The sequence below is a fragment of the Taudactylus pleione genome, unplaced genomic scaffold (genome assembly GCF_031769625.1).
Source record: "Taudactylus pleione unplaced genomic scaffold, aTauple2 ptg000062l, whole genome shotgun sequence".
Lineage (NCBI taxonomy): Eukaryota > Metazoa > Chordata > Amphibia > Anura > Myobatrachidae > Taudactylus > Taudactylus pleione.
This window is the reverse complement of record NW_028284464.1, coordinates 4,843,756-4,870,486: the sequence shown is the minus strand read 5'-3', so window position 1 is coordinate 4,870,486 and position 26,731 is coordinate 4,843,756. Positions and strand designations below refer to the sequence as shown.

General features: G+C 46.4%; 2 protein-coding genes and 1 pseudogene across 3 annotated transcripts in view; all 3 read left to right on the top strand.

Annotated features, from left to right (window-relative positions):
• Positions 1 to 26,731, top strand: part of LRRC74B (leucine rich repeat containing 74B) — a 69,184-nt gene that overhangs the window by 36,499 nt on the left and 5,954 nt on the right. For both annotated transcript variants that reach the window (XM_088465555.1, XM_088465552.1), the window contains 4 exons: positions 14,329 to 14,407; positions 15,684 to 15,779; positions 21,420 to 21,536; positions 25,627 to 25,752. In XM_088465555.1, coding sequence (XP_088321681.1) covers positions 14,329 to 14,407; positions 15,684 to 15,779; positions 21,420 to 21,536; positions 25,627 to 25,752 — 418 coding nt within the window. The remainder of the gene's footprint in view (positions 1 to 14,328; positions 14,408 to 15,683; positions 15,780 to 21,419; positions 21,537 to 25,626; positions 25,753 to 26,731) is intronic.
• Positions 1,034 to 3,816, top strand: LOC148534898 (lamina-associated polypeptide 2, isoforms alpha/zeta-like). The gene is made up of 2 exons (XM_088465363.1): positions 1,034 to 1,057; positions 2,803 to 3,816. The coding sequence occupies exons 1-2, from the start codon at positions 1,034 to 1,036 to the stop codon at positions 3,814 to 3,816; spliced, it is 1,038 nt and encodes a 345-aa protein (XP_088321489.1).
• LOC148534897 (uncharacterized) lies at positions 4,591 to 14,129 on the top strand (annotated as a pseudogene).

Sequence of the window (26,731 nt, the reverse complement as noted above, 5' to 3'; positions counted from 1 at the left end):
TAAGTAATAGTCAATGATGTTATTATTACTTCAATGAAACAAATTTATATTTTGATTCTGTACATTGTGTAAATTATACTTGGGTGGAACAAAGACCATTGTAAATAGTTTGAGAAGCTCAGTTGCTGGCACCTCGGATGTGATGTAAAGATCTGTCCATGAATCATGACTAAACAGGCTCTGTGTATACCTGCGAAAATGTAGTTATTTATTGTTAGGACTGTACGTTCTAGTGGGTTCTTTTAAATGACCCAGGCAGATTGTTGCAACCAAAACACAGTTTATTCTGTAGATGGCAATACAGATATGTTGATATACTTTCACCAGAGGGATGAGATTCTTTGCAGGTACAACATACACAAGTGCAGTACAGCGCAGGAAACGCAGTTTCTAGTCACCAATCCACGAACACACCAATACAGTTAAAAACACAGGTTATATCCCTTTCATTATTCCCACAGTGTTGGAGCTAGTGGTGGTCGGAATAGGGGCTGTATCCATGTCATGATAATGGGAAAATTATAAGACTTAACTCTGTGGGGATGATTCAGTTGTTTTGTGCGCCCTCTGCTGGGCGTCTATATGAAAATGCACCCAACAGAGCAATTCAATTGTTTCTCCGTTCAGGCGCCCATTAGTATTTAACGCGCCTAAAAGCACCGGGTTTAGTCGCGCAAAGTGGCTAAATCAGTCTAAAGAAGTGGTTAGGGCACTCAAACAGCCGTTTGGGCACCCAAACCCCCATTAGGGGGCCCAAACTGCGAGAAGAAATGTGTCCCCCCTTGGGCTTTAGCAATCCGAATGGAGCAACAATTGAATTGCTCTGTGGGGCGCCTATGCGTATAGAAAAAACAATCGAATCGCCCACTGAGTGTCCTCCCCCATGGCGGTTGGTGACTGTTGGCTCCCTGTGGAGAAGGTGCCTTTATGCTTCAATTGCACCATGTGGTTTATATTATATAGCACAGAAAATATATCGAATACATCACAAATTTACATATACAGTACCTGTGGATTATAAACATAATACAACATGGGTATACACATTTTCAGTAAGGTGACATCAGGGATAAAAAGTAATTTTATCAGACTATTATGACGTGGGAAACATGGCATAACTATATTCATAGTCCACATACCTCTTGTTTCCTCACATTTATTAACAAGTTTTATATAGCACCTACATATTAGTCACTGTCCCATGGAGCTTACAATCTATACTACCCTACACTCAGAAACATAAACTAGGGTTCATTTCATGAAAGGCCAATTACCTAGCAGTGTATTTGGAGTATCCAAGACTGGGTATTAACAAATCGACAAATAAATAACTGGGCCCTACTTGCAAGTTTACAATCTATAGGATAATATGCATTTAATACATGAGGTTAAGTGCTATAAAATGCATAGTTTAATTGCAAGTGGAAAAAGTTAATAGCGGGCTATAAGATCCAGTTACACAGCAATGCTAATCTGGGTGAAGTTTTTTTGAGTATAGAAAGGGAGCCAGGGCTGTAACTAGGGCAGTGCGACCAGTGCCATAGCACAGGCCCCCGCATGGCAGGGGGCGCTGTTTGGGTCTGTCAATTTTCATGATTAATATCATTCATACTTTCTCCTTCATCCACTAGGAGACACTGGAGCCTCAGTACAATGGGGTATAGAAGTGGGTTAGCCGGGAGCTGGCACCTTTAATAAAAAAAACTTGAATGGTGGTTAGCTCCTCCCCCTCTATCCCCCCCCAGGTCAGTCTAAAGTTTGTGCCCTGGGAGCTGGACCTATGCTCTATTAAGGCACACTAAGAGCACTTTTAAAGAAATTATTTTGAGGATACAGACAGGCAGCCCACTGCCCCTGCCTGTCTGCACCGCTGGAGCTGCCGGGGAGACCTCACCGCCACTGCCTGCGGTCCGCGCTGAGGTCTCCAGCTGCAGAGGCCTCAGTCTCTGGGGAGCCCTAGACACGCTGCATGCGGCGCTCGTCGCGGGCTTCCCCCAGCATAAACCCCGCCGCCGGCAGCCATGGCAGGTTCAAGGTCAGTGCGTCCTGGCTTCCCGACTAGCGGGAGAGACAGGACTTCATTCAGGCGGGCAAACAAGCAGCAGTGCTACCGCGGTGAAGGCTCTATAGTGGAGGGGGCGGAGCTTAAGTCCGTCTTCTGCTCCTGCCTCCCAGCATCCCCAGTGCTTCTGCAGTAGACGCTGGGGGCCATTTTAGAAGAAGGGCTGCTACTGGAGACTGGACAAAAAAATCAGATTAAGGCCAGTAAAGAGGTTTTCTTTTAAAGGCTGTTTATAGCTCTATTATAGAGCTGCTAAGGGGGCATAGCAATCTCCCTCTCTGCCCCCCCTTGGTTAATGTGTAGTCTATATATCTGTCTTCTCACCTACTGTGTGTGTGTGTGGTGTGTGTGTGACAGAGTGCTGCAGCATGGCTTCTAAGGGATCTAAAGCTTTAGTCCTTCTCATGCAAAAAATGTGCAGAGAAGTTCACACAAGAACAATCTAGCTCCTCTCTGCTGTGTGACAAGTCTATGTCTCAACCGCAGGCTGCCGACACTCCATCCCAACTGTTATGGTCTGATCAAATAACTTCGGTTATGACTAGACTGATGAGCTTGAAGCAGCTCGCAGAGACAGGGAGGTGATCACACAGAGATCACCTGAACCACATTGGGCACGTTCTTTAGCCAAATCTGTGGAGGGACTTACTAAAGTTATGTCCCAGGCCCCTCCTGCTGCCTCGTTATATAATGTCCCTAATAAGAGACTTATCCAGAATCCTTTACATTGGGATGATTAGGATGATGAGGAAGCGCAGGAACCTGAGGAGGGCGAGGTTCAAGAAGAGGTTCAGTTTCCTGATGAATCGAAACCTATATCACAGGGCGTAGATGCATTAATCACTGCAGTATGCCAGGCTTTACACATAGAGGACTCAGAGGTGACTTCTAAACCGTCTATTTTTGGTAAGAGATTTAGACAGGCTGTCACTTTCCCAGCTTCAGAGGAGTTGGATGATATCCTAACCTCAGCGTGGAAACACCCTGATAAGAGGTTTCAAATCTCTAAGAAACTTTTATCCTATTATCCATTTCCGCCAGATAGTAGGAAATTATGCGAAACTCCCCCAGCTGTAGATCCCTCAGTATCCCGCCTTTCTGAAAAGACGGTGCTTCCCGTTCCGGGAGCTGTTTCCTTAAAGGAGTCCTCCGACAGAAATCTGGAAAACACGCTAAAATCCATTTATACAGTGGCAGGAGTGTCACAGCGTCCAGCACTGGTTAGCTGTTGGGTTAATAAAGCTGTCGAAGCCTGGGCTACACAGCTTGCAGAAGATCTCAGGTCAGGATCGCAGACTGAAGATCTCATTCAGCTGGCTGAGCAGATTGCAGAATCGTCCGCTTTCCTTGGGGAAGCTTCTAAGGACATATGTGGTCTTTCCGTTAGATCTTCGGCTTTAGGTATATCAGCCAGAAGAGCCCTTTGGCTGCGTCAATGGCACGCAGATGCAGAGTCCAAGAGAGCTGTAGAAGCTCTTCCTTTTACCGGAGAAGTTCTTTTCGGGACGGAGTTGGATAAGTGGATCTCACAAGCTACCGGTGGGAAATCCACTTACCTACCATATGCGGCTCCCCCTCCTAGAAAACCTTCTGCAGGACCTTCTTTTCAGTCCTTTCGTCCCCCCGGCAGGTTTAGAGGACGCTCCAGGGGAGCTCCGGCTTTCTCCCGAGGGTCTAGAGGCCGTGGTAGAACTGCGACATCAGCTTCATCCGGGTCCCAGCAGGACAAGACAACAGCAAAGCCCTCCGCATGACTCTCTCCTTTCTCAGTGGGAGATCAGAGGGTGGGAGCTCGTCTTTTACACTTCAGGGAAGTGTGGCTCAAGTCTTGCCAGGACGCCTGGGTCAGGGACATCATTACACACGGTCTGAAGTTGGACTTCAGAATAGATCTGCCTTCTCGTTTTTTCACAACCGGTTTACCACTGGCATCAGAAAAAAGAGAGGTTATTCTAGAAGCAATACAGAAGCTGCTATTGTCCCAGGTGGTAGTGGAAGTTCCGACTCATCAGAGAGGTCAGGGTTTTTATTCCAGCTTGTTTGTGGTGCCCGAGCCGGACGGCTCTATGAGACCCATTCTCAATCTCAGGAATCTAAACCCTTATCTTTGAGCCTTCAGGTTCAAGATGGAGTCTCTCCACTCTGTTATAGCAGGACTCGAGAACGACAAGTTTCTTGTGTCCCTAGACGTAAAAGATGCCTACCTCCACATCCCTATCTGGCCTCCTCATCAAGCATTTCTTCGATTTGCGGTCCTAGACTCGCATTGGCAATTTCAGGCCCTACCTTTCGGTCTTTTGTCGGCACCAAGAGTGTTCACAAAGGTCATGGCCGTCATGATGGCTCTGCTGCGATATCAGGGGGTAGTCATTGTCCCATATTTAGACGACCTACTGATCAAGGCTCCGTCAGTAACTCGATTGTTAATAGACATTCAATTAACCCAGAATCTTCTCTTGCAACACGGGTGGATCTTAAATTTCAAAAAATCCTCCTTGACTCCGACACAACGTCTGCTGTTCCTGGGCATGATATTGGACACAGCGGAACAGAAGGTATTTCTGCCCCAGGACAAGGTCTCCTCCATTCAAAGCATGGTGCGTCTGATTTTGCGGCATCACAGAGTATCAGTACATCTCTGTATCCGCCTGCTGGGAAAGATGGTGGCGACCTTCGAGGCAATTCAATATGCAAGATTTCATGCCCACCCCTTTCAGTTGGATCTTCTTTCCCAGTGGTCAGGATCCCACCTATTTCTCCACCAGCGAGTCCTCTTGTCTCCCCAGACGAGAACATCTCTAATTTGGTGGTTGAATCCTTCGCACTTGCTGACAGGACGACGGTTCGCAGTATGGGATTGGATTCTCCTCACCACAGACGCAAGTCTAAGAGGATGGGGAGCAGTGACCCGGGGAAGACATTTTCAGGGGCACTGGACTCAAAGGGAGGCAGGTCTACCCATAAATATTCTAGAGTTAAGAGCAATATTTTATGCTCTCCAACTGGCACAGCCTCTGTTGCAGGGTCAGGCAGTCCGAGTACAGTCGGACAATGCCACAGCGGTCGCCTATATCAACAGACAGGGCAGCACCAAGAGCAGAGCCGCCATGAAGGAAGTAGGCAGAATCCTGCGTTGGGCAGAGGAATTTGCAGTAGCAATCTCTGCCATCTTCATTCCAGGAGTGGAAAACTGGGAGGCCGATTATCTCAGTCGGCAAGATATTCATCCAGGGGAATGGTCGCTCAATCCTCAGGTATTTCACCAACTAACTCTCAGGTGGGGTCATCCACAGGCCGATCTCATGGCATCGAGGTTGAACCACAAATTACCAATTTCTACTTCAGGGTCCATAGGGGGTCCACAGGGTTGACCTTGGGGTATAGCTGGATCTGGATCCACGGGCACCACGCAATTAAAGCTTTGCTGCTCCCAGGATGCACTTGGGTCCGTCCTCCTCTATACCCCGCCCCCGAGCCACAGGCACCTCAGTTTTAGTTGGTGCCCAGCCGGAGTCGGGTCACCCTGCTCAGTGGGACTGCATAAGCAGCCCCTAAGCTTTATTTTTATTTTATTTTATTTTTTTTTTTTAAAAAGATTTTATTATTTTTTACTATCTTCAGAGCGGCAGCAATGGACTGTCCTTCTGGACGTCCATGCTGCCGCTCCAACAGCCCCGCTGGCGCTGCGACGCCGGTACTGATCTGGGGATCGCAGCGGGACCCCGGAGTCAGTGCTAGCGTGGCTCCGGGAGCTCCCACTGACTGCTGCCGGACACAAGGTGCCAGGTAAGCCGAAGCGCTGCGCGCGGGGGAAATGCAGTCTTTTAGCCGCCGGTCTCTGGGGACAGACCGGCGGCGCTAGTAGCGGCGGCGGGCTCCCCCCCTCTGTGGCATACCCCGCGTGTCTGCTGGCCTCCAGGGTGTAAGTACCGGCGGGGAACCGGCTTCCCTGGGGGTTTAATACTAGCAGGGGAGGCAGCCTTCCCTGCTTTAGCGCCCCTCCCCTCAGCCCAGCGCGCCTTCTCTCATGTGCGAAGGCGTCGCTGGGCTGTTATCTCCTGGCCACTGCTCCTCAGTGCTCTCTGGCGGCCATCTTCAGGCAGCATCGCAGAGCTCCCAGGCAGGCTTCCAGTGGACTGGTCCCCCTGCGTACCTCTCCCCTGATCAGGACAGTTGATTGTAGCTGAAGGTGCAGTGAGTATAACTTCTCTGCATGGTATGTGACTTTTGCTAGTACTGCTGTCTGTGCTTTTCTACTTACTGTCAGCTTTTTACCTATCCCTTTCCTTCTCCTACGGCCCGCAGGTGCGTGGGGGAGGGGTGTTCTTTCTTTGTAACCTCACTTATATAAATCTACGTATTTGTGAGGTCCGTCACATACTGCGGTGTGCTACTCAGTACCATATTGTGGGCTGTTTGTGTTGCATGCTTGGGAGTGCGTAGGTGTTATACGCCTTACCTCGTTTCGGTGATACACTTTTATTGCGAAAAGTTTGTGTCATGTCTGATGAGGAGAATGAGCGCTCTGTGGCTCCTGTGTTGTTTTCCTGCCGACGCTGTTCGGCAGGAGTTGACGGGGCGGATTTGTCTCTGGACGGTCTGTGCGGGCGGTGCCAGCTGGTACTTGGACCCTCTAAACCCCCGGTGGCGCAGGATCCTCCGTGGGCGATGTTTACGCAAGTGCTGGCGTCGATCACGGACAGGCTTGCGGTCCCGACTGCGGCCCCTTCTAGGGCGTTGCCCCAGCCTACCATTGCCCGTTCCCCAGGTGTGACGCATCTGGTGCAGTCTCTTCCCGGGTCTCAGACTGTGGATCCTTATGCGGGTTTGCCTGTATTTGTGCAATCCCCCACGGTACCGCAGCAGTCGATGGTACCTTTTCAGGGGTATCCTCAGGCGGTACCCCCTCCCTGGGTGGATGTCCTCTCCAGTTCTGTTCAGAGCCTGGCGGCTTCGTCATCGGCCTTTCAATCTATGTTGCACAGTGATTTGCCCCCTCGGGCGTCCAAGCGACCCGTTCTGGCTTCACTGGCAGCTCAGGACACGGACGTGTCTTCGGATGACGGGGAGATCCATGAGGACTCTGACTCGGATGCCGGGCCCAGGAGGTGGAGGCTAAGTCTTCCATTAATGTGCCGGCATTGGTTAGGGCGGTGCGGGCCATCCTTCACATTGAGTAGGATGTGCCGGCCCCCAGGTCAAAGTACCCAAATTTTAAGAAGGCCAAAGTAGCTTTGACGGTTTTTCCCCAGTCCGATCAGTTAACGGATCATATGGCAGGGACCTGGCAGTTGCCCAGCAAGAGGTTCCAACCGCAGAAGCGGTTGGCTTCAAACTATCCGTTTCCTGAGGCTCTTTGCAGGAAGTGGGAAACTCCGCCTGCGGTGGATTCCCACGTTACCCGCTTAATTAAAAGCGCTATGCTGCCTTTGCCGTCTATCTCCTCCCTGAAAGATCCCACGGACAGGAAAGTGGAGACTTGTTTAAAGTCTATCTACTCTCTCTCGGGGGCGGTGGCCCGTCCGTCCATGGCCATCTCTTGGGTGGCTAAGGGCATCGAGAGCTGGGCCAACGCTTTGGAGGATACCTTTCCGGAAGATGCTCCGGAGATCTAGAGAGCGTTGATAGGACAAATGAGGGATGCGGCTTCCTACATTGGGGAAGCATCGTTAGATGCAAGCCTGCTGACCTCTCGGGTGTCGGCTGCAGCTGTGTCGGCGCGTCGGTCCTTGTGGCTGAGGTCTTGGAGAGCTGACGCTGACTCCAAAAAGGGCCTAGAGGCCTTACCTTTTAATGGGGAGTTGCTTTTCGGTCCAGACTTGGACAAAATTGTGGATACTCTGGCTAAGTCTAAATCAGCCTTCCTCCCTTCGGCTTCTGCACCTACCAAGGTACGGAGCTCTGATTTTCGGTCCTTTCGGGTTCAGGGCAAGGCCAAAGGTCAGTCCTTCCCGAGGCAGTCGGCGACCAAGGCCGCTTCTAAGCCCAAGAAGCAGGCCTGGAGTGCCAGGCACCCTTCTTCCAAGCAGGAAGATAAACCTTCTGCCTGATGGGACAGGCCTCCCTCTGGGGGACCCCAGAGTGGGAGGCCAACTTCTTCTATTTGCCCAGTGCTGGCACAATACCACCACGGATGCCTGGGTTCGAGAAGTGGTCTCCCAGGGGTACGCCCTGTCTTTTCAGCACAGACCGCCCCACCAGTTTTTCTGCACGAGTCCTTCTCAGGATACGACCAAGACTTTACAGATTCAGGAAGCTATAGAGTCCTTGCTGAAAGCAGGGGTCATTGTTCCCGTTCCTCAATTACAACGAGGGACGGGGTACTATTCTTCTCTGTTTCTGGTGCAGAAACCCAATGGTTCTCATCGCCCTATCCTCAACTTGAAGTCTCTGAACAAATTTCTCAGAGTTCCCAAGTTCAGGATGGAAACGTTACGTTCCATCATTCTGGCGATGGAACCGGGGGATTACATGGTGTCCCTGGATATCCAGGACGCCTACCTCCATGTTCCGATAGCACCTTCGCACCAGCGGTATCTGAGGTTTGCTATCCGTCAACATCATTTTCAGTTCCGGGCGCTACCCTTTGGCCTCTCCACGGCACCGAGTGTGTTCATGAAGATTATGGCGGTCATGGCCGCACATCTTTGGAACCAGAATGTACGGCTGCTGCCGTATCTGGACGACCTCCTGTTGCTGGCGAGCTCCCCGGAGGTACTGCTTCAACATCTTCACCTGACGATCGCTTGCTTGCAAGCGCACGGGTGGCTGATAGTCCTCCCTGATTCCATCACAGCGGATGGTTCATTTGGGAGCCCTGCTGGATTCTCGTCAGCAACGGATCTTCCTGACTCCAGAGAAGGTCTCTTCCCTGCAGCTGCGGATACGCAGTTGCCTGAGCAGTTGCCGCCTGTCGGTCCATTCGGCTATGAGAGTTCAGGGGTCCATGGTGTCGACATTCGACATGGTGGAATTTGCCCAGTTCCATTCCCGGCCCCTGCAGAGGCTGATTCTGTCGGAATGGAACGGGTTACCTCACCGGATCCGCTCTCAGATGCTGGTGTTGTCCCCGGAGGTTCGGCAGTCTTTGGCTTGGTGGCTTCAGACAGCACATCTGGTCGAGGGGCGCCCCTTTTGGATCCCGGACAGGGTCCTACTCATGACGCATGCCAGTCTCCGGGGTTGGGGGGCAGTGTCTGGCTCATAATCGCTTCAGGGTCATTGGTCCGCGGAAGAAGCACTTCTCCCCATCAACATCCTGGAACGGCGGGCAGTATACAGGGCCCTGCAGTCGTCCGGCCCCGCTCTTCACGGAAGGGCGGTTCAGGTGCAGTCCGACAACGCCACCACGGTGGTGTACATCAACCACCAAGGAGGAGCTCGCAGTCGGGCAGCGATGTCGGAGGTGTCTCGCATTCTTGCTTGGGCGGAGTGTCACATTCCAGCGATCTCGGCAGTCTTCATTCCCGGAGTCCTCAATTGGGAGGCGGACTTCCTCAGCCGTCACGACGTGCATCCCGGGGAATGGTCACTTCACCCAGAGGTGTTTCAGCTACTCGTGGACAGGTGGGGGCTGCCGGAGCTGGACTTGATGGCCTCCCGTCACAATCACAAGTTGCCCATTTACGGGTCAAGGACAAGAGACGCAGGCGCCTGTCTGGTAGATGCGCTATTGGTGAAATGAACGTTTCACCTGGCGTATCTGTTTCCTCCGATATCCCTGCTTCCTCCGGTTCTGCGGAAATTCAAGCAGGATGGCGGCACGCTCGTGCTGGTAGCTCCGGCGTGGCCCAGACGTCCTTGGTACTCCGATCTGCAGGGCCTCTCCATCGACGCTCCGTACCTTCTCCCTCAGCGTCGGGACCTGTTGTCTCAAGGGCCCTGCCTTTACCCGGATCTGGTCGGCTGTCTTTGATGGCGTGGCTCTTGAGACAGCCGTCTTGAGGTCTAGGGGTTTCGCCAGTTCGGTCATTGGTACCATGCTTAGGGCACGCAAGCCTGCTTCCGCACGGATTTACCACAGGGTGTGGCACACTTATTTTCAGTGGTGTGAATCCAGAAACTATGACCCTCAGGTGTTCCGGGTTTCCAGAATCTTGGAGTTCCTTCAATCGGGTTTGGACCTCGGCTTACGCCTGGCCTCTCTGAAGGTTCATGTGTCTGCTTTGTCCGTGTGGTTTCCGCGACGGATTGCTACACTACCGGATGTTCACACCTTTTTCCAGGGTGTTCTCAGGATCCAGCCTCCCTTCGTGCCTCCTTGGGACTTGGCGGTGGTGCTACGGGTCTTGCAGGGTCCTCCTTTTGAGCCTCATGAGTCGGTGGACCTCAAGTGGCTGACGTTCAAGACCGTTTTTCTCCTGGCGATTGCTTCTGCCAGGAGGGTGTCCGAGTTGGGGGCGCTTTCCTGTCGCCCCCCTTTTCTGATTTTTCACCAGGACAGAGCGGTGCTCCGCACTCGTCCTGAATTTTTGCCCAAAGTGGTCTCAAAGTTCCACATTAATCAGGAGCTTGTCGTGCCAGCTTTTCAGTCACCTGATCTTTCAGCTGGTGAGGCTTCCTTAGATGTAGTCCGGGCACTTAGAATCTACGTGGACTGGACTACTTCGGTTAGGAAGTCGGATTCATTGTTTGTCCTCTTCGGTTTTAACAATAGGCGTTGGCCTGCCAACAAGCAAACGTTAGCCCGTTGGCTTCGTTCAGTTATTTGTGAGGCTTATGCACAGGAGGGTTTACCTGTGCCAGCCTCTGTTAAGGCTCATTCCACTCGTTCTGTGGGTCCCTCTTGGGCTGCTAGACGTAGCGCCTCCGCTGTTCAGCTGCCACTTGGTCTTCAATTCAAACGTTTTTGAGGTTCTATGCGTTTGACACCTTCGCCTCTCAGGATGCATCCTTCGGGCGCCGGGTGCTCCTTTCAGCACAGGAGCGTCCCCGCCCTTAGTTGAACTGCTTTGGGACATCCCCAAGGTCAACCCTGTGGTCCCCCTATGGACCCTGAAGTAGAAAACAGGAGATATGGTAAGAACTTACCTTTGTTATCTCTGTTTCTATGAAGTCCATAGGGTCCACAGGGCGCCCGCCCTGACGCACCTGGCTTCATATGGGCTGTGTGGCTGGTCACCGGTTTTCCGTCTCCCATTTCTGTGAGTATGGTTTCTTGTGTGTTCCAGTCTTCCTTCTCTCTGTTTAGTCTCCTCCTCCGGCCTTGGCTGCTTACCAACTGAGGTGCCTGTGGCTCGGGGGCGGGGTATAGAGGAGGACGGACCCAAGTGCATCCTGGGAGCAGCAAAGCTTTAACTGCGTGGTGCCCGTGGATCCAGATCCAGCTATACCCCAAGGTCAACCCTGTGGACCCTATGGACTTCGTAGAAACAGAGATAACAAAGGTAAGTTCTTACCATGTCTCCTGTTTTACTGTTCCCAGACCAGAGACCCACAGGCAGCAGCAGTGGATGCCCTGACAACACAGTGGAGGTTCCACTACGTATACTTATTCCCTCCTTTCCCGCTAATTCCTTGCTTACTTCAGAGAATCAAACGCGAGAATGTCAGAGTGCTGTTCATAGCACCAGATTGGCCCAGAAGAGCGTGGTACTCGCAGATAAGGAATCTGTTGGTAGACGAGCCGTGGCCACTTCCTCTTCAAGACGACCTTCTGCTTTAGGGGCCGTTTATTTATCAAGACTTAACGCGGCTTCGTTTGACGGCATGGCTACTGAAAGGGCTGTTCTTAGACAGAAGGGAATCCCATCAAGTGTAATTCCTACCATGATTAGGGCTCGCAAGGAGGTTACGTCTCAGCATTACTATCGCATATGGAAAGCTTATCTCACTTGGTGTGAGAGACGCAATTCTCCTCCATCAGTTTTTAAGGTATCACGTCTACTTCTTTTCCTTCAGGCTGGCTTAACGGCAGGTCTTCGTCTGGGCTCCATAAAGGTACAAATATCCGCGTTATCCATTTTCTTCCAGAGAAAATTGGCCTTATTACCGGATGTCCAGACTTTTCTCCAGAGAGTGGTCAGGCTTCAGCCTCCTTTTGTGCCTTCTACGGCACCATGGGACTTAGATTTGGTATTGGTTTTTGTCCAGTCTGAAACCTTCGAGCCGCTACAGAGGGTGGAGTTAAAGTACTTAACTTGGAAGGTGGTTCTCCTTTTGGCACTCGCCTCAGCGAGGCGGGTCTCTGAACTGGGGGCCTTATCATGCCGTCCTCCTTATCTCATTTTCCATGAAAATAGGGCAGAATTACGCACACACAAATCCTTTCTTCCAGAAGTAGTCTCTGCTTTTCATATAAATCAACCAATTGTGGTCCCTGTGTTTAAGGATGACTCTCCAGCTTCTAGATCCTTAGATGTAGTCAGAGCACTCTGGATTTATGTCGACAGGACTGCTTCGCTCCGTAAATCGGATGTTTTGTTTGTTCGGTTTGATTTGGCCCGACCAGGTTGGCCAGCTTCCAAACAAACTATTTCCAGATGGATTCGTCTGACTATTAAATAGGCTTATGTGGTGGCTTCCAGGCAACCACCGGCTTCTATTACAGCGCATTCTACGCGCTCGGTAGGACCTTCATGGGCGGCTGCTCGTGGGGTTTCTTTAAACCAGCTTTGTCGAGCAGCCACTTGGTCCGGCAAGCACACGTTTCTTAGATTCTACCGTTTTGATACTTTTGCGGCCTCCGCTTCAGAGTTTGGCCGTGCAGTTTTGCAGGTTTCTCAGCGCTCTGCCACCCGGGATGTGAGCTCTGGGACGTCCCCATTGTATTGAGGCTCCAGTGTCCCCTAGTGGATGAAGGAGAAAATAGGATTTTGGTACTTACCGATAAATCCCTTTCTCCGATTCCACAGGGGATACTGGACGCCCACCCTGCGCTGCTCTACCTGCATTTGTTACTTTTTCCACATTCCGACGGTTGTTTATGTTACTGTTGTCTGATTGGAATGTTGGTTTGTCTTTTCTTAACCTTCTTTATATATGAATGCTGTGGTTTCTCTGTTTCCTTCTCCTTCTTTTCCAGCTCCCCTCGGGCACAGTTGTTTAGACTGACCTGGGGGGGTATAGAGGGGGAGGAGCTAGCCACCATTCAAGTTTTTTTTATTAAAGATGCCAGCTCCCGGCTAACCCACTTCTATACCCCATTGTACTGAGGCTCCAGTGTCCCCTGTGGAATCGGAGAAAGGGATTTATCGGTAAGTACCAAAATCCTATTTGTAGCTTCCTAACCTTTTATACCTAGCATCCCCTGGCTGCCCCAGGAGTACCCCTATCTCTTCCCTGGCCCTTCCCCATGAAGCCATGGCCCTTTTTCAGGTGCATTATTTTATGTCCCTATTTAAAAAATGGAGGGGGGGGGGGGGGGCGCCAATGCTCTCTCTGGCACAGGACACCAAAAAGTCTAGTTACGGCTCTGAAGGGAGCACTTGTAGATTTTGTGTGAACTGTGTAGATGACGGGGGGGGGGTAATTTGTTAGAATAGAGGGTGTGAGGTAGAATAGGTTTAGTGGGAAGAGATATGATAATCTTGCCTGTGGAGGTGATTCTTTTTTGGAAATGCTGGAAAGTTTTGAGTTGAAAGTCTTCATGTTTGAGCACAGCCTGAAAAAAGTTCTGTAACAGGAAATAAGAGCAGCTAATGAGTCTGAATGTAAAACGTAGGTCTTGTGCAGGGGGATTGAGTTGGGAGACATTTTGTGACAACTGAAGAGTGAAGAGATATATGTTGGTATACTGTAGATTTTTTTGATGGCCTTGTATTATTTCACACAGGTGAAATAGAACCAATGTCCCCAGTGTAGAAAAACAGTAATGCAAACCACTGTACCACTGTGCTACCAAAATAAATCCACAAATGCGCACTTTCTGCTCCTTGACATTTATTTTTTCATTCTCTCCACGCAAATAGAAATCTGGTTTCTTCCATTTCTGCACAGAATTGTTGCCAAATAGGCACATACCAGACAGGAAGGAACAGCCTTGGTGCTATAAAATACCCCCTGTCTGAATGTATGACCATTGCATTAAAATGATGTAATAGTATTCTTATCCCCCAGATTAGTGTGAGCCACTAGTCCTTATTTCTTATCAGGGGCAAACACAATATTCCATAGTGAGTGGATCATCTGGGGTTTTCACCTTCGAATTTCATTTAGATTATCAGAGTTTCATATGTCAAACAAGTAATTTACTAGTCTGTAGAGTGATCTAGACATCTGTGTAATAAATGTTTAATAAAACATATTTTGTGCATTGTATTTTTAAGCAATAACCGTATTGCCTTACAAGGGGTGGTGCGTGTTGCGTTGTGTCTTAAAGAAAACAAGACATTGAGAGTACTAAAGGTAAGCAGTGTACGTATGTATGGGGAATCTCAGGGCTGAATGTACAAGAATGTAAATTTAGTTTATTTTGGTATTTTGCCAATATTTATTACCAGTCTATATGCAAGTAAAACAGCCTGTATACATGGAGCATATAAGAAAACATCAGAGCATACATATACTGAGCAACACAGTTCTAGCTATATCCATGCTCCGCCATATAGGTCAGCCTCTTAGCGCAGAGTTCATTGATCAGCATACAAGCCACACAATCCATTTCTGAAGAGCGACTCTCTCTGTATGCCAGTCATATATGAAAGTGCAAAGCATGCTGGTATGCAGATCTATTTTATTTGCACAAAATCGTCTACCTTGTGCTGTCATAGGTGACGCTCACATTTTAGGTTTTAGAACTGCCCTTGGAAAATCAATCTGCCCCTACTTGTGCTGAGTTGTTAAGAAGAAGGAAATTCACTTAGCCTACTACAATTTTATTCCACCCCCTTCATTCACAGCAACATTTCATTATTATACTTTAATTCTGTTTGGCTTAGCCTCATTTAGTTCATATTACTCATGAGAGTAATGGGACATAAGGACTGTCTTACATGTTGTAGCCTTTTCCATTGCACTGGATGAAAGATCCAGGTTAATACCACCTACTGCATACCTGAGAAACAAGGACCACATCCATAAATCATGTACCTTCTCCGATTATCTAGTCCCACAAAACAATCACGTTTGCATGCGTGTACTTTAATATGCTCCCAGCATGCACTCAGCACAGTGCACCCATGTTCCGCCCAGCTCCTCCCTTTATAAGATGCTACATTTTGCACACCTGCAAACATCATCATTTTGACCCCCATAGCCTTATGTTTCTCCATAACAATGGGTGAATTTGTCCATACATAGGCACGTGACATAACAGCATTAGTGTTTCAGTTTTGCATTTTAATAAATGATGCTTATTGACTCCCTGTTCAGCTGGCAGCCAGTAGCAGAGGCTGGCAGAGAGAATGGTGGGCATATTTAGTTAAGTAGCAACAACATTATTTCAGGTATTATTCAGCTCAGTAATAAACAGACTTTGATGTCCCGTGATGTTAGTTACTGGCTTAACTTGCTTTTTAAGTAATATTGCATAAAGCTAGATCACGGAAATTCTACATTTTTATATTTTGTTTACACAGTTGTGTTATTTAATTGTATTTTTTCCTTTTAAATGTACATATCATATGCAGTATTTAAGTGAAATAATCAGATCAATGTTTAATATTATTTCAACTGTTTGCAGGTGGCCAGAAATCCAATACAAAGTGAAGGCTGCTTTGCTCTGCTAAAGGCAATCCAAGCAAACTGCGAGTCCGCTATAGAGCTACTGGATTTCTCTGTAAGTGGTAAACAAAGAAACCAAGTTCATCAACCTTAGAAAATAAAATCTAGCAGTTTTATAAACACTGATGGCTACAATATTTACTGACACATAGTACTTTCTACTAACTCTTACTAACTGCTCAGTGATTGCAAGTGCTTTACAGTCCAGCTCAATCTGAAACTCATTGGTATGTGTGTACTCCTGTAGTGTTATGGTGCATACACACGGCCCAACTTGCTCAATCATCGATATCGTTGAACGATTTTTTTCTACTTTAAAAATGAACGATATCGTTGAACAATTTCATCAACGATCATGAACGATATATGACAGTATTTAAATGATGATATCGACCAAGTTGGCCTGAATGTATGGTCGACCTCAGATATCGTTATTGTCCATACGGCCACGCACATCGTTGGTCGTTCAATGCAAAAAAGTAAACGATATAATGATTGTTCATATCGTCCTGCAAAGTTGGACCGTGTGTATGCACCATTAGGATGATGACTGACTGTTACTGACCTCTAGTTTTTCTTATTGATAGGTGTGGATGTAAGCAACACCCCTGGTTATTTTATCTCTTTTGTTGTAGAGCCCTGTGTTTTTTTGTAAGTTTATTTAAATAAATATACTGTTTACTGGTTTGTAATTAATTCTTCCCTACTTGTGGTACTCTTGCTGTAAAATAATATGTCCTAGCATTGCTGCTCAGATTTCCAATCCCCATTCACAAAGTGTATCTCTTTGTTCTTGGATTGTTGTTAATTTGAATAACACTCGCCACTTGCATATCACGAAAGGGGGAATTCAGTTAACCACGATAACCAAAATTTGCGTGTAAATGTGACCTTTTTTATGGGTGAAATGAATTTCGAGCTATTCAATTAGCCTGCAAGTAAACGTGCATTAATTCTGAATAGGGTTTAACGCAACTTGTTTTTTGCATCCTCCTGAGCAGGTGAAAAGTTTGTGAAAATTCCTATTTTAAGGTACAAATCTGGGGACTTGGGGCCTGATTCAGACCAGCTCGCGAGCGCTTAACGCTCGCAAGCGGGTCAATGGTCGGCCAGTGCATGCGCAAGCCCCGGAGCGAGTGAGAACTTCACTCACTCCGGGGCTCGCTACAAAACGGGGCGGCTGTCGATGTTGATCGACAGCTCGCCCCTTTTTGTAGGTGGGGAGGGGGGGTGGCTGGACAAACAGAGGCGTTCCCGAAGGAACGCCTGCCGTTTGTGGGCGGCCCTACTGACATCATTCGTGATGTCAGTAGTGAACTTCCTGCTCTATTAGAGCAGGAAGTTCACTCGGGCTTGCGGGAACAGAGACCCAACCACAAGGGTCTTGTCGCAAGCCCGATGGTTGCAATAATTGCGACCATCGCCAGGCTGCTCACAAAAGCTGTGGGTGGTCACCCACAGCTATGCGAGCGCCCTGGAGGCGGATTTTGTTTTCAGAGCGAGCGCTCGCAAATAGCAAGTGCCTCTGATCAGGCCCTTGGTTCAGACCCGCTGGGACACCCTCTCTAATCATTAATTAGGCACTTATACAATTTTAATTAGCTTCATTTAGCCAAAAACATGTAATTTTTGGGGTGAAATTTTGCGAAATGCAGGATAATGGGTTACAAGATGTAGTACAGGTATAAGGGGTTGCTATATGAATGGGACAGGTGTTTTTAGGCTTGCAGATGGGAGTTACAGGTGTTTTTTTTAACACATTTTTAAAAGTGTCTTAAAATGACAAAAATATCTTACAGGCATTTTTATGCACCCCAAAGTTATCTAGAGAATATATTTTGCAGAAAAACACTAGCTTTCTATAATTTTTTCGCTGCTTTTGAAAAATGCATATAACAGTCATTTGACACATGTTAAGAATCCCAAATACTTTGCTTTTGGCCACTAACAGACTTGTATACTGTTATCCAATATTACTTTGCATTTTTTGGGGTATAGGCTGATTTCCCCATTTTCACCCACACTTAATGCGAGTATTACCAGCAAGACTTAACAAGCAAACATTAGAATAAGCCTATTCAAATTGAATTGCACGTTAATCGGGAGCGCGCATACACACGTTAATTGAAATTAACAGGCATTATGCACATTAATTTAACACTTTCTTTTTTTTTTTTATCACGGTTAATTAAATCCCATCCCCAATACTCTTATTATGATGTCATACCCCAATTTCTCTATAAGCTTTCTTCGTGTATGATCCTTGTAAGAATATTATTATAAATGTTTGCTAAATACAGTATAACACCACTATCATGTTTGTTTACACAAGCAAAATAAATTGAAAAGTAAACAGCCTTAAGGGGCCTATCCATTACCCGACCAGAATAGGCAGCAGGGTGGCAGAATCCAAAGGTTGGGTGCTGTTGTAGGCAGTGGGGAGTATATGGTGGTAGAAGCAAGGGAAGGGAAAGTATATGAGGGAAGAGGGCCCTGCTCGTGAGAGCTTACAGTCTTAAAGGCAGGGGGCAGATAGACAGGTAATAATAGTCAACAATGTGAGGAGCAATTCAGATTTTTGACCTGTGTAAATAGATGATTCATGTTGCTGAAGGGATCAAAGCTGTTTTATTTTCAGTATGGTTTCCTTAGGTGCTTACTACACAGTTTGTATACAGTAAAGGGAAATGTGTCAGTATGCTTCTGTAAAAGAGCTATAAAGCAAGTCAAAAGTGATCAGAAATATGTCTTTCTAACAAAAAAACATATGTATTATATAAAAAAATCTCTCAGGAAGGGCCGGTGCAAGGTTTCAAGGCACCCTAGTCTAAGCTACACAACACCACCCTTGTGATAATCCGTTACTTACAGAATACCTGACTGTGCTGTCTTGGTGCGGGTTGGGTACGGGTTCCCGGCGGTCGGGATGCCGCCGGTCAAGATATCCCGACAGCAGCATCCCGACAGTCAGAATACCGGCATGCGAAGGTAAGTATACTATCACTTACCCCTACCCTAATCCTCTCTCCCCGGTGCCTAAACCTAACCTCCCCTTCCCTGCACCCTAAACCTAACCCTCCCCCTAGTGCCTAACCCTAAACATAACCCTCCCTTAACCCCCTATACTTACCTTCGGGATGGCGGCGGTTGGGATACTGGAGCTGGGATCCTGACGCTAGTATTTAGACCGTCGGCAACCCGCACGCCGAGATGCTGACTACATCCATTTGGTGCATACACCTAATGCTGCCTTCTAGATAGGGGTTCCTTCTTTAGATAAGTTACCACCATAAAATACAGACATCATTGCAGTGACCGCCATACAGCAAATTCAGCATCCCAATAACCTTCATACTGCACAGACAGCAACCTACTAGTGACACTCATACTACACAGAAAGCATCAAGCATCCCAGTGCACACTGACTGCCATACCACAGAGACAGTATCCAAGTACTCTGGGAACATATTATATATATATATATATATATATATATATATATATTCACCAACTCATGACATGCCAGGAACTCTCAAGCTGACAAGGTATGCTGGGACTTGTAGTACCACTAATGGTGGACAGGCAAAAGTAGTTGACAACCCAGACTTGCAGATCCACAGCCTGCTCACCTCTGGATGTTGATTTTATGGAGCAGTGCTCTGTCCATGGGCCTTGTCCTGCCGAATTTATGGAGATCCACAATGGAGGCTTCACGACGCTGCGCTGGAGACCGTGTCTGCGGTCTGTGATACTTTGTGCCCCCCTCCGTGCTGGACGGTCATGGTCACATCAGTTACATTCAGTCCTACAGTGCTCACATAACATGTGGCATTGGCCACCCTGGTTAAATGTTGTAACATGTTGCCTGTCATCAGGGGAATATGAGGGATCCACACAGTTGGGGATAGGACTTGAATCCACTATGTTGATCCGCAGCATACAGAGAGTTCGCCAATGCCAGCAGTTTGTAAGAAAAACAAAAATTGCCACCAAATTGAAAGGGGTGGGAGGATCCGCCACTGATCAGGAAAGGAATAAGAGACTACTAGAGTTGGGGAGCAGAGAGCGGGTGGTGGGCGCCGCACTGGCTACCTACGTCATAGTGCACATCAGTCATGTGCCTGGGGTATCAGTGCTGCTGTTGTGGCCACCACTCGCTAGCACTGGGACCTGCACTAAGACCTTGGCTGGCAGTGTAGTGTGCTATGAGGGGTGACAGGGATAGCAACGCCTGCTAAATTCTGCAGGCTGCGGCCACCATCAGCACCAGGGGCCAGTCCTTAGGCAGTTGTCCAAAGCTGTCTAATGGTAGCACCTGCCCCCTTCTCAGGTTCTGGTGGAGAATATAAAATATTATAACTTTATATAGTTTTGTCGCACTTTTATAATAGAATAACCTTTTATTTTAGCAAAGATATTCTTTTATCATTGATTTCTGCAGCTAAAGAAACTAGTGTCTGCAGGATTACATTTAACCCACCATATAGTTGTGACTAAATCCAAATAATTCTAACTTTTAAAAAATGTGTCTTTTTAACTTAGAAATCATCATCATCATCATCATCATAATTGGATATTTGTTATAATCTACAATAATAAATCAGTGATTTGGGATGAAATATCACAGGATAAAATGGCAGTATGCAACTTCTTAATTATTTTCTAAGTAAACAAATGAGTTTTAATATTCTAGACAAGGGGCATCGAGCCATATGCAATTAGAGATGAAAAGACTTTTTCGCCTGTTTTTTTGCAAAAATTTCACCTAAAAGAAATTCGCCAAATTCATTTCCAGGACAATTTTGGAAAAAAAAGCGGAAACAATTCTCCAAAAAAGATTCTCCAATCAATAGCAGGTGAAAATAAGTGCAAAAAAACCCTTGGGACAGCGCCCCCCAAAGGACAAATCTGAAAAAAACAAAACCTAAGAACACCCCAAAACGACATGTCATTTTTGGGGTGAAAATTTAAAAAGTGGGAGGAGAAATATAAGAAGTAGCGAAATAGACTTCTTGGGGGTCCCCAAGTATGGGTCAGGTGTTTTTGGGATAGCAGGTGGATTTTTCATGTTTTTAAAAAGTTCACTTTAGAGACATAAAAACATGCTAGCACCCATTTTCAAATACCCCAAATTTGACAGGACTACTTATTTTCACCAAAATATACAGCTTTATGCCATTCTTCACCACTTTTACAAAGACGCTAATAGCAAGCAATTTACACAACTTAAGTACCCAAAATAGTCTTATTAGGGCTATTAGTACACATCTATATTGATTCCCTATGTTAATGTATCTTTTTCTGGGGTACAGACTGATTTCCCCAATTCTTTCAGTACTTTTCGCCTGTTCCGCATTCGCCTATTTCTGTTTTCCCCTGTTTTGCAATTGAATTAGGCGAAAAGCGGGGACGAGCACGGAATGAATTTGCCTCTGAAACAGGCGAATGAAGCGAAAAGTCGGACAGGCGAAAACTTTGCCTCTAATTGAATTCCCCTCATCATGTCACACTCTTTTACAACAGATCAAACTGGCGTTAACAAAAGTCCAGTAATTAGATGTTGAATGGTGGATGACACCAGTTTAATGATCAGTCTTAAACAGTGACACTATTATCACTACATAATGCTTCATTTAGTCATGCTGTATACATGCGCATACCATAGTCTTTTTTTTTTAATCTTGTATTCTTTTAGGATATTGTAGTAAATAAACAGTTTGATGATCTGTACAACACTATGAAAGCATCTATGCCAAATTTGTCTATCAAACTTGGAGGAAATTCTGAGATGTTCAAAAGACCCTTTCCAAAGGTAAGACCAGTTCCAATTGCCTCCAAGGTCTCATTATACAGTATGAACATCTCGTAGTCATTATAATTGATATACAGGTTGAGTCTCCCATATCCAAATATTCCAAAATACAGAATTTTTTTGGCATGACTGAGATAGTGAAACCTTTGCTTTTTGATGGTTCAATGTACACAAACTCTGTTTAAGGTACAAAATTATTACAACTATTGTATAAAATTACTTTCAGGCTTTATGTATAAGGTGTATATGAAACATAAATGAATGTCATATGTACACAAACTTTGTTTGAGCCACAAAAGTATTGAAATTTGTGTATAAGGTGTATATAAAACATACAGTGCATCCGGAAAGTATTCACAGCGCTTCACTTTTTCCACATTTTGTTATGTTACAGCCTTATTCCAAAATGGAATAAATACATTTTTATCCTCAAAATTCTACACACAATACCCCATAATGACAACCTGTAAAAAGTTTTTTTTTTTTACGATTTTTGCAAATTTAATTAAAAAACAACCCGAAGAAATCACACGTACATAAGTATTCACAGCCTTTGTTCAATACTTTGTTGATGCACCTTTGGCAGCAATTACAGCCTCAAGTCTTTTTGAAAATGATGCCACAAGCTTGGCACACCTATCTTTGAGCAGTTTCGCCCATTCGTTTTTGCAGCACGTCTCAAGCTCCATCAGGTTGGATGGGAAGTGTCAGTGCACAGCCATTTTCAGATCTCTCCAGAGATGTTCAATCGGATTCAAGTCTGGGCTCTGGCTGGGCCACTCAAGGACATTCACAGAGTTGTCCTGAAGCCACTCCTTTTATATCTTATCTGTGTGCTTAGGGTCGTTGTCCTGCTGAAAGATGAACCGTCGCCCCAGTCTGAGGTCAAGAGCGCTCTAGAGCAGGTTTTCATCCAGGATGTCTCTGTATATTGCTGCATTCATCTTTTCCTCTATCCTGACTAGTCTCCCAGTTCCTGCCGCTGAAAAACATCCCCACAGCATGATGCTGCCACCACCATGCTTCACTGTAGGGATGGTATTGGCCTGGTGATGAGTGGTGCCTGGTTTCCTCCAAACATAACATCTGGCAATGACGCCAAAGAGTTCAATCTTTGTCTCATCAGACCAGAGAATTTTGTTTCTCATGGTCTGAGAGTCCTTCAGGTGCATTTTGGCAAACTCCGGCAGGCTGCCACGTGCTTTTTACTAAGGAGTGGCTTCCATCTGGCCACTCTACCATACAGGCCTGATTGGTGGATTGCTGCAGAGATGCTTGTCCTTCTGGAAGGTTCTCCTCTCTCCACAGAGGAATGCTGTAGCGCTGACAGAGTGACCATCGGGTTCTTGGTCACCTCCCTGACTAGGGTCCTTCGCCCCCGATCGCTCAGTTTAGACGGACGTCCAACTCTAGGAAGAGTCCTGGTGGTTCCGAACGTCTTCCATTTACAGATGATGGAGGCCACTGTGGTCATTGGGACCTTCAAAGCAGCAGATATTTTTCTGTACCCTTCCTCAGATTTGTGCCTCGAGACAATCCTGTCTCAGAGGTCAACATACAATTCCTTGGACTTCATGCTTGTTTTGTGTTCTGACATACACTGTCAAGTGTGGGACCTTATATAGATAGGTGTATGCCTTTCAAAATCATGTCCAAACAACTGAATTTACCACAGGTAAGGTGCAGGAACATTCTCAAGGATGATCAGTGGAAACAGGATGCACCTGAGCTCAATTTTGAGCGTCACAGCAAGGGCTGTGAATACTTATGTACATGTGTTTTCTTAGTTGTTTTTTTTTATTAAATTTGCAAAAATCTCAAAAAAACTTTTTACACGTTGTCATTATGGGGTATTGTGTGTAGAATTTTGAGGGCAAAAATTAATTTATTCCATTTTGGAATAAGGCTGTAAAATAACAAAATGTGGAAAAAGTGAAGCGCTGTGAGTACTTTCCGGATACAGTGTAAATGCATTCTGTGTTTAGATTTGGGTCAAATTCCCAAGATATTTCATTATGGTATGCACATATTGCAAAATACAGAATATTCCGATATCCAAAATACTCCTGGTCCCAAGTATTTTGAATATGGGAGACTCAACCTGTACAATCTGCTACAAAAATTATTATTCTTTTTTTTTAAGGAGACAGATTTAGCACACTTTATACAGATGGTCCCCAATTTGAAATAAAAGAATAAACAAATTATTTGAATCTATTGGCTCCATATTGCACAGTGTTCTCGTTATTCAGTGGTTATGCTAAATGTTCAGATTATAAGGTGTTTAAGCACTAAATCTAGAAGATAAAAACTGCAATTGGCCAGCAAAAGAGACTGGCATCCTACATAATAATAAAATGCAACATGTAATTCATGGCAAGGCGTCTCTGCTCTGGTGGTCCTACACTATATGATAATAGCACCACTTTGGATTATACATTTATGTATTTGTAAACTGAGAGCTAACTTACCTGGATGCTCCCCAGGATCCTACAATATGACACTACAAAGATCAGCATACCCTCCATCTACTGATTCCATACATGCCTCAGAAAAGTGATACACACTATAGAAGTTGCTCAATCCATTTATTGGCCAACCACAGGTGCGTGTAAGGGAGGGGATAATCTAGACAAGGAAAAAAAAAGAAAAATTCACCCAGCACACTGTAATGGGTCAACAAAAGAGGTTGGCATCCTACATAATAATAAAATGCAAAAGACCTGCTCGCAAGCGCTATGCGCTCGCAAGCTGGTCGATGTTTGTGCATTGCGCACTCGCGGCGTGCGGAAGCCCAGTAGGGAGTGAAAGATTCACTTGCACTGGGGCTCACTACAAACGGGGCGGCTGTCGATGTTGATCGACAGCTCACCCCGTTTTGTAAGTGGGGTGGGGTGGGTGGCTGGACAAATGGAGGTGTTCCTGAAGGAACGCCTGCCGTTTGTGGGTTGCCCTATTGCCATCACCAGTGATGTCAGTAGTGAGCTTCCGGCTCTATTAGAGCCGAAAGCTCACTGGGGCTTGCGGCAGATGAGACCCTACCACAAGGGTCTCGTCGCAAGCCCGATGGTCGCAACCATCACGTGGCCACTCGCAAAAGCTGTGGGTGGTCACCCACAGCTTAGTAAGCGGCCAGGAGGCTGGCCTTTAAAAAAAAAAAAAGCGTCCACCCTCATTCAGAACGAGCGCTCGCTTTTTGCGAGCGGCTCTGAATGAGGTCCTCAGTTACATACAGTACATCTACCAACATAGGGTAGGCCACCATCTTGTCTAGATTAACCCCTCCCTTAAGCTGCATACACACACGATTTTGTTACCAACAATTTTCTGAACGATTTTTTGTCAGATTATCTGTCAGATTTTTTAAAGTGTAATGAACGATTTTTTTGAACTACATACGATTTTTGCATATTTCCTTAGTGAAAATCTTGAACGCGCATGAACGATTATCTTTCATCGTTTGACTCAGAAAGTGAACGATTTTGTTAAACGATATCGTTTAACGATAATCATTAAAAAAAATCGTTGTGTGTGTATGCAGCTTTACATGCACATGTGATGGGCCAATACATTGATTGAGCAACTTACATTCTGTGTATCAGAGGTCAAAATTGTACTGTGATTTTACATTTGATAATACACAATACACAATAATAATTAGGTCTTTTCACCTGCTATTTCTATTGGTGCATACACACACGATTTTTTGAATTATAAAGCGATAACGATATCGCTTATCGTTCAATCGTTGAAGAAATCGTTCACTTTCTGAGTTAAAACGAACGATTATTGTTCATGCGCATTCACGTTTGTAGTTTATAGTTCAGTCAGACTGACCAACTCAACGATTTTCAGTAAGGAATATGCAAAAATCGTTTGTAGTTCAAAAACATCGTTCATTACATTTAGAAAAAATGAACGAAGATCGTTTACTAAAATCGTTCATTTACTAAATCGTTGTGTGTGTATGCACCTTATGAAATAATGAACAGACTGAATAACAGGCAGTGGTAATCAGTAGACTCAGCAGCTTATCTGGCAGTTGTGCTCTGACTTTATTATTTATCACCTGTGTGCTTACTTGTTTCAGGCAGACCCAATGCATAAAGTTAAACAATACGAAAAGGAAAATAACCTGCAGCTGGCTGAATTGTTTGGGGGAAAGTATGATCCAAGTGCACTGATGACGCATGAAGACTTTGAGCGGGATTTAATGGCAAGTTCACAGTTATTTGTTCTACAGGTTACAATAGAACAATGAGATAGAGTTTTGCCTAAAGCTGTTTCTTGTAGGTTATAAAATGAAAACACCAATTGTATAACCTGTGATGGAACAAAAAACTATTAAATTCCTATTTACACATCTTCTAAACAAGTAAATATACCATATTAACATCAAGATCCACTACAAAATTGGCATTATAGGGCCTTATTTCTGAAGCACTCTGGATGCACACTACAAAACTCCTTGGTTCTGCATCAGTGTGTCTAGATGGGTTATTACCATGATGCAGTGGCGTAACTAGGGCGGGGCGAGCGGGGCACGTGCCCTGGGCCACGGTACCGGCCCGCCCTAGTTAGCCAGTGTGTGCGGTCAGCACTACACATTTACACCGGACCGGCGCTAGGCTTCCCAGCGCTGGTCCTGTGCTGCACAGCTGAGACCCTTCCCTCCCCCTGAGCGCTTGCCCAATAGTGCCAGGAGGAGAGTGGCAGGCTGGCGGGCTCAGGCTGTGCTGACACACACATCGCCGCCAGCGCTGGCGGCGATGTGTGTGTTAACCAGCAGCCAATGAGAGTCAGACGACTCTCATTGGCTGCTGCTCCTACTGCACACACATCACCACCGAGCGGCAGCGATGTGTGTGTGTGAATCAGCAGCCAATGAGGTCAGACAGACTCTCATTGGCTGCTGCTGCACACACATCACCGCCAGCGCTGGCGGCGATGTGTGTGTTACAAACAGCAGTCAATGAGCGTCAGATAGACGCTCATTGACTGCTGCAGCCGCAGCGCCCACTGCAAGAGCCGGCTCCTTCCGGCTCAGGCAGTGGGTAATGGGAGAGACGTCATGACATCATGACGTCTCTCCTATAATGCAGAGCGCGCCAGCCCGGGAGGACTGAAGTGCGGACGGCAGCTTGGATTCAGGTAAGAATTTTTACTCATTTATTGTGTCATTTCAGTGTGTATTT

Bases quoted from the DNA above. Each gene is read 5' to 3' on its own strand.
- LOC148534898 (XM_088465363.1), top strand. From the start codon at position 1,034: ATGGGTATACACATTTTCAGTAAG. The intron at 1,058-2,802 runs GTGACATCAGGG...TGGGATGATTAG, and splicing joins GTATACACATTTTCAGTAAG to GATGATGAGGAAGCGCAGGA.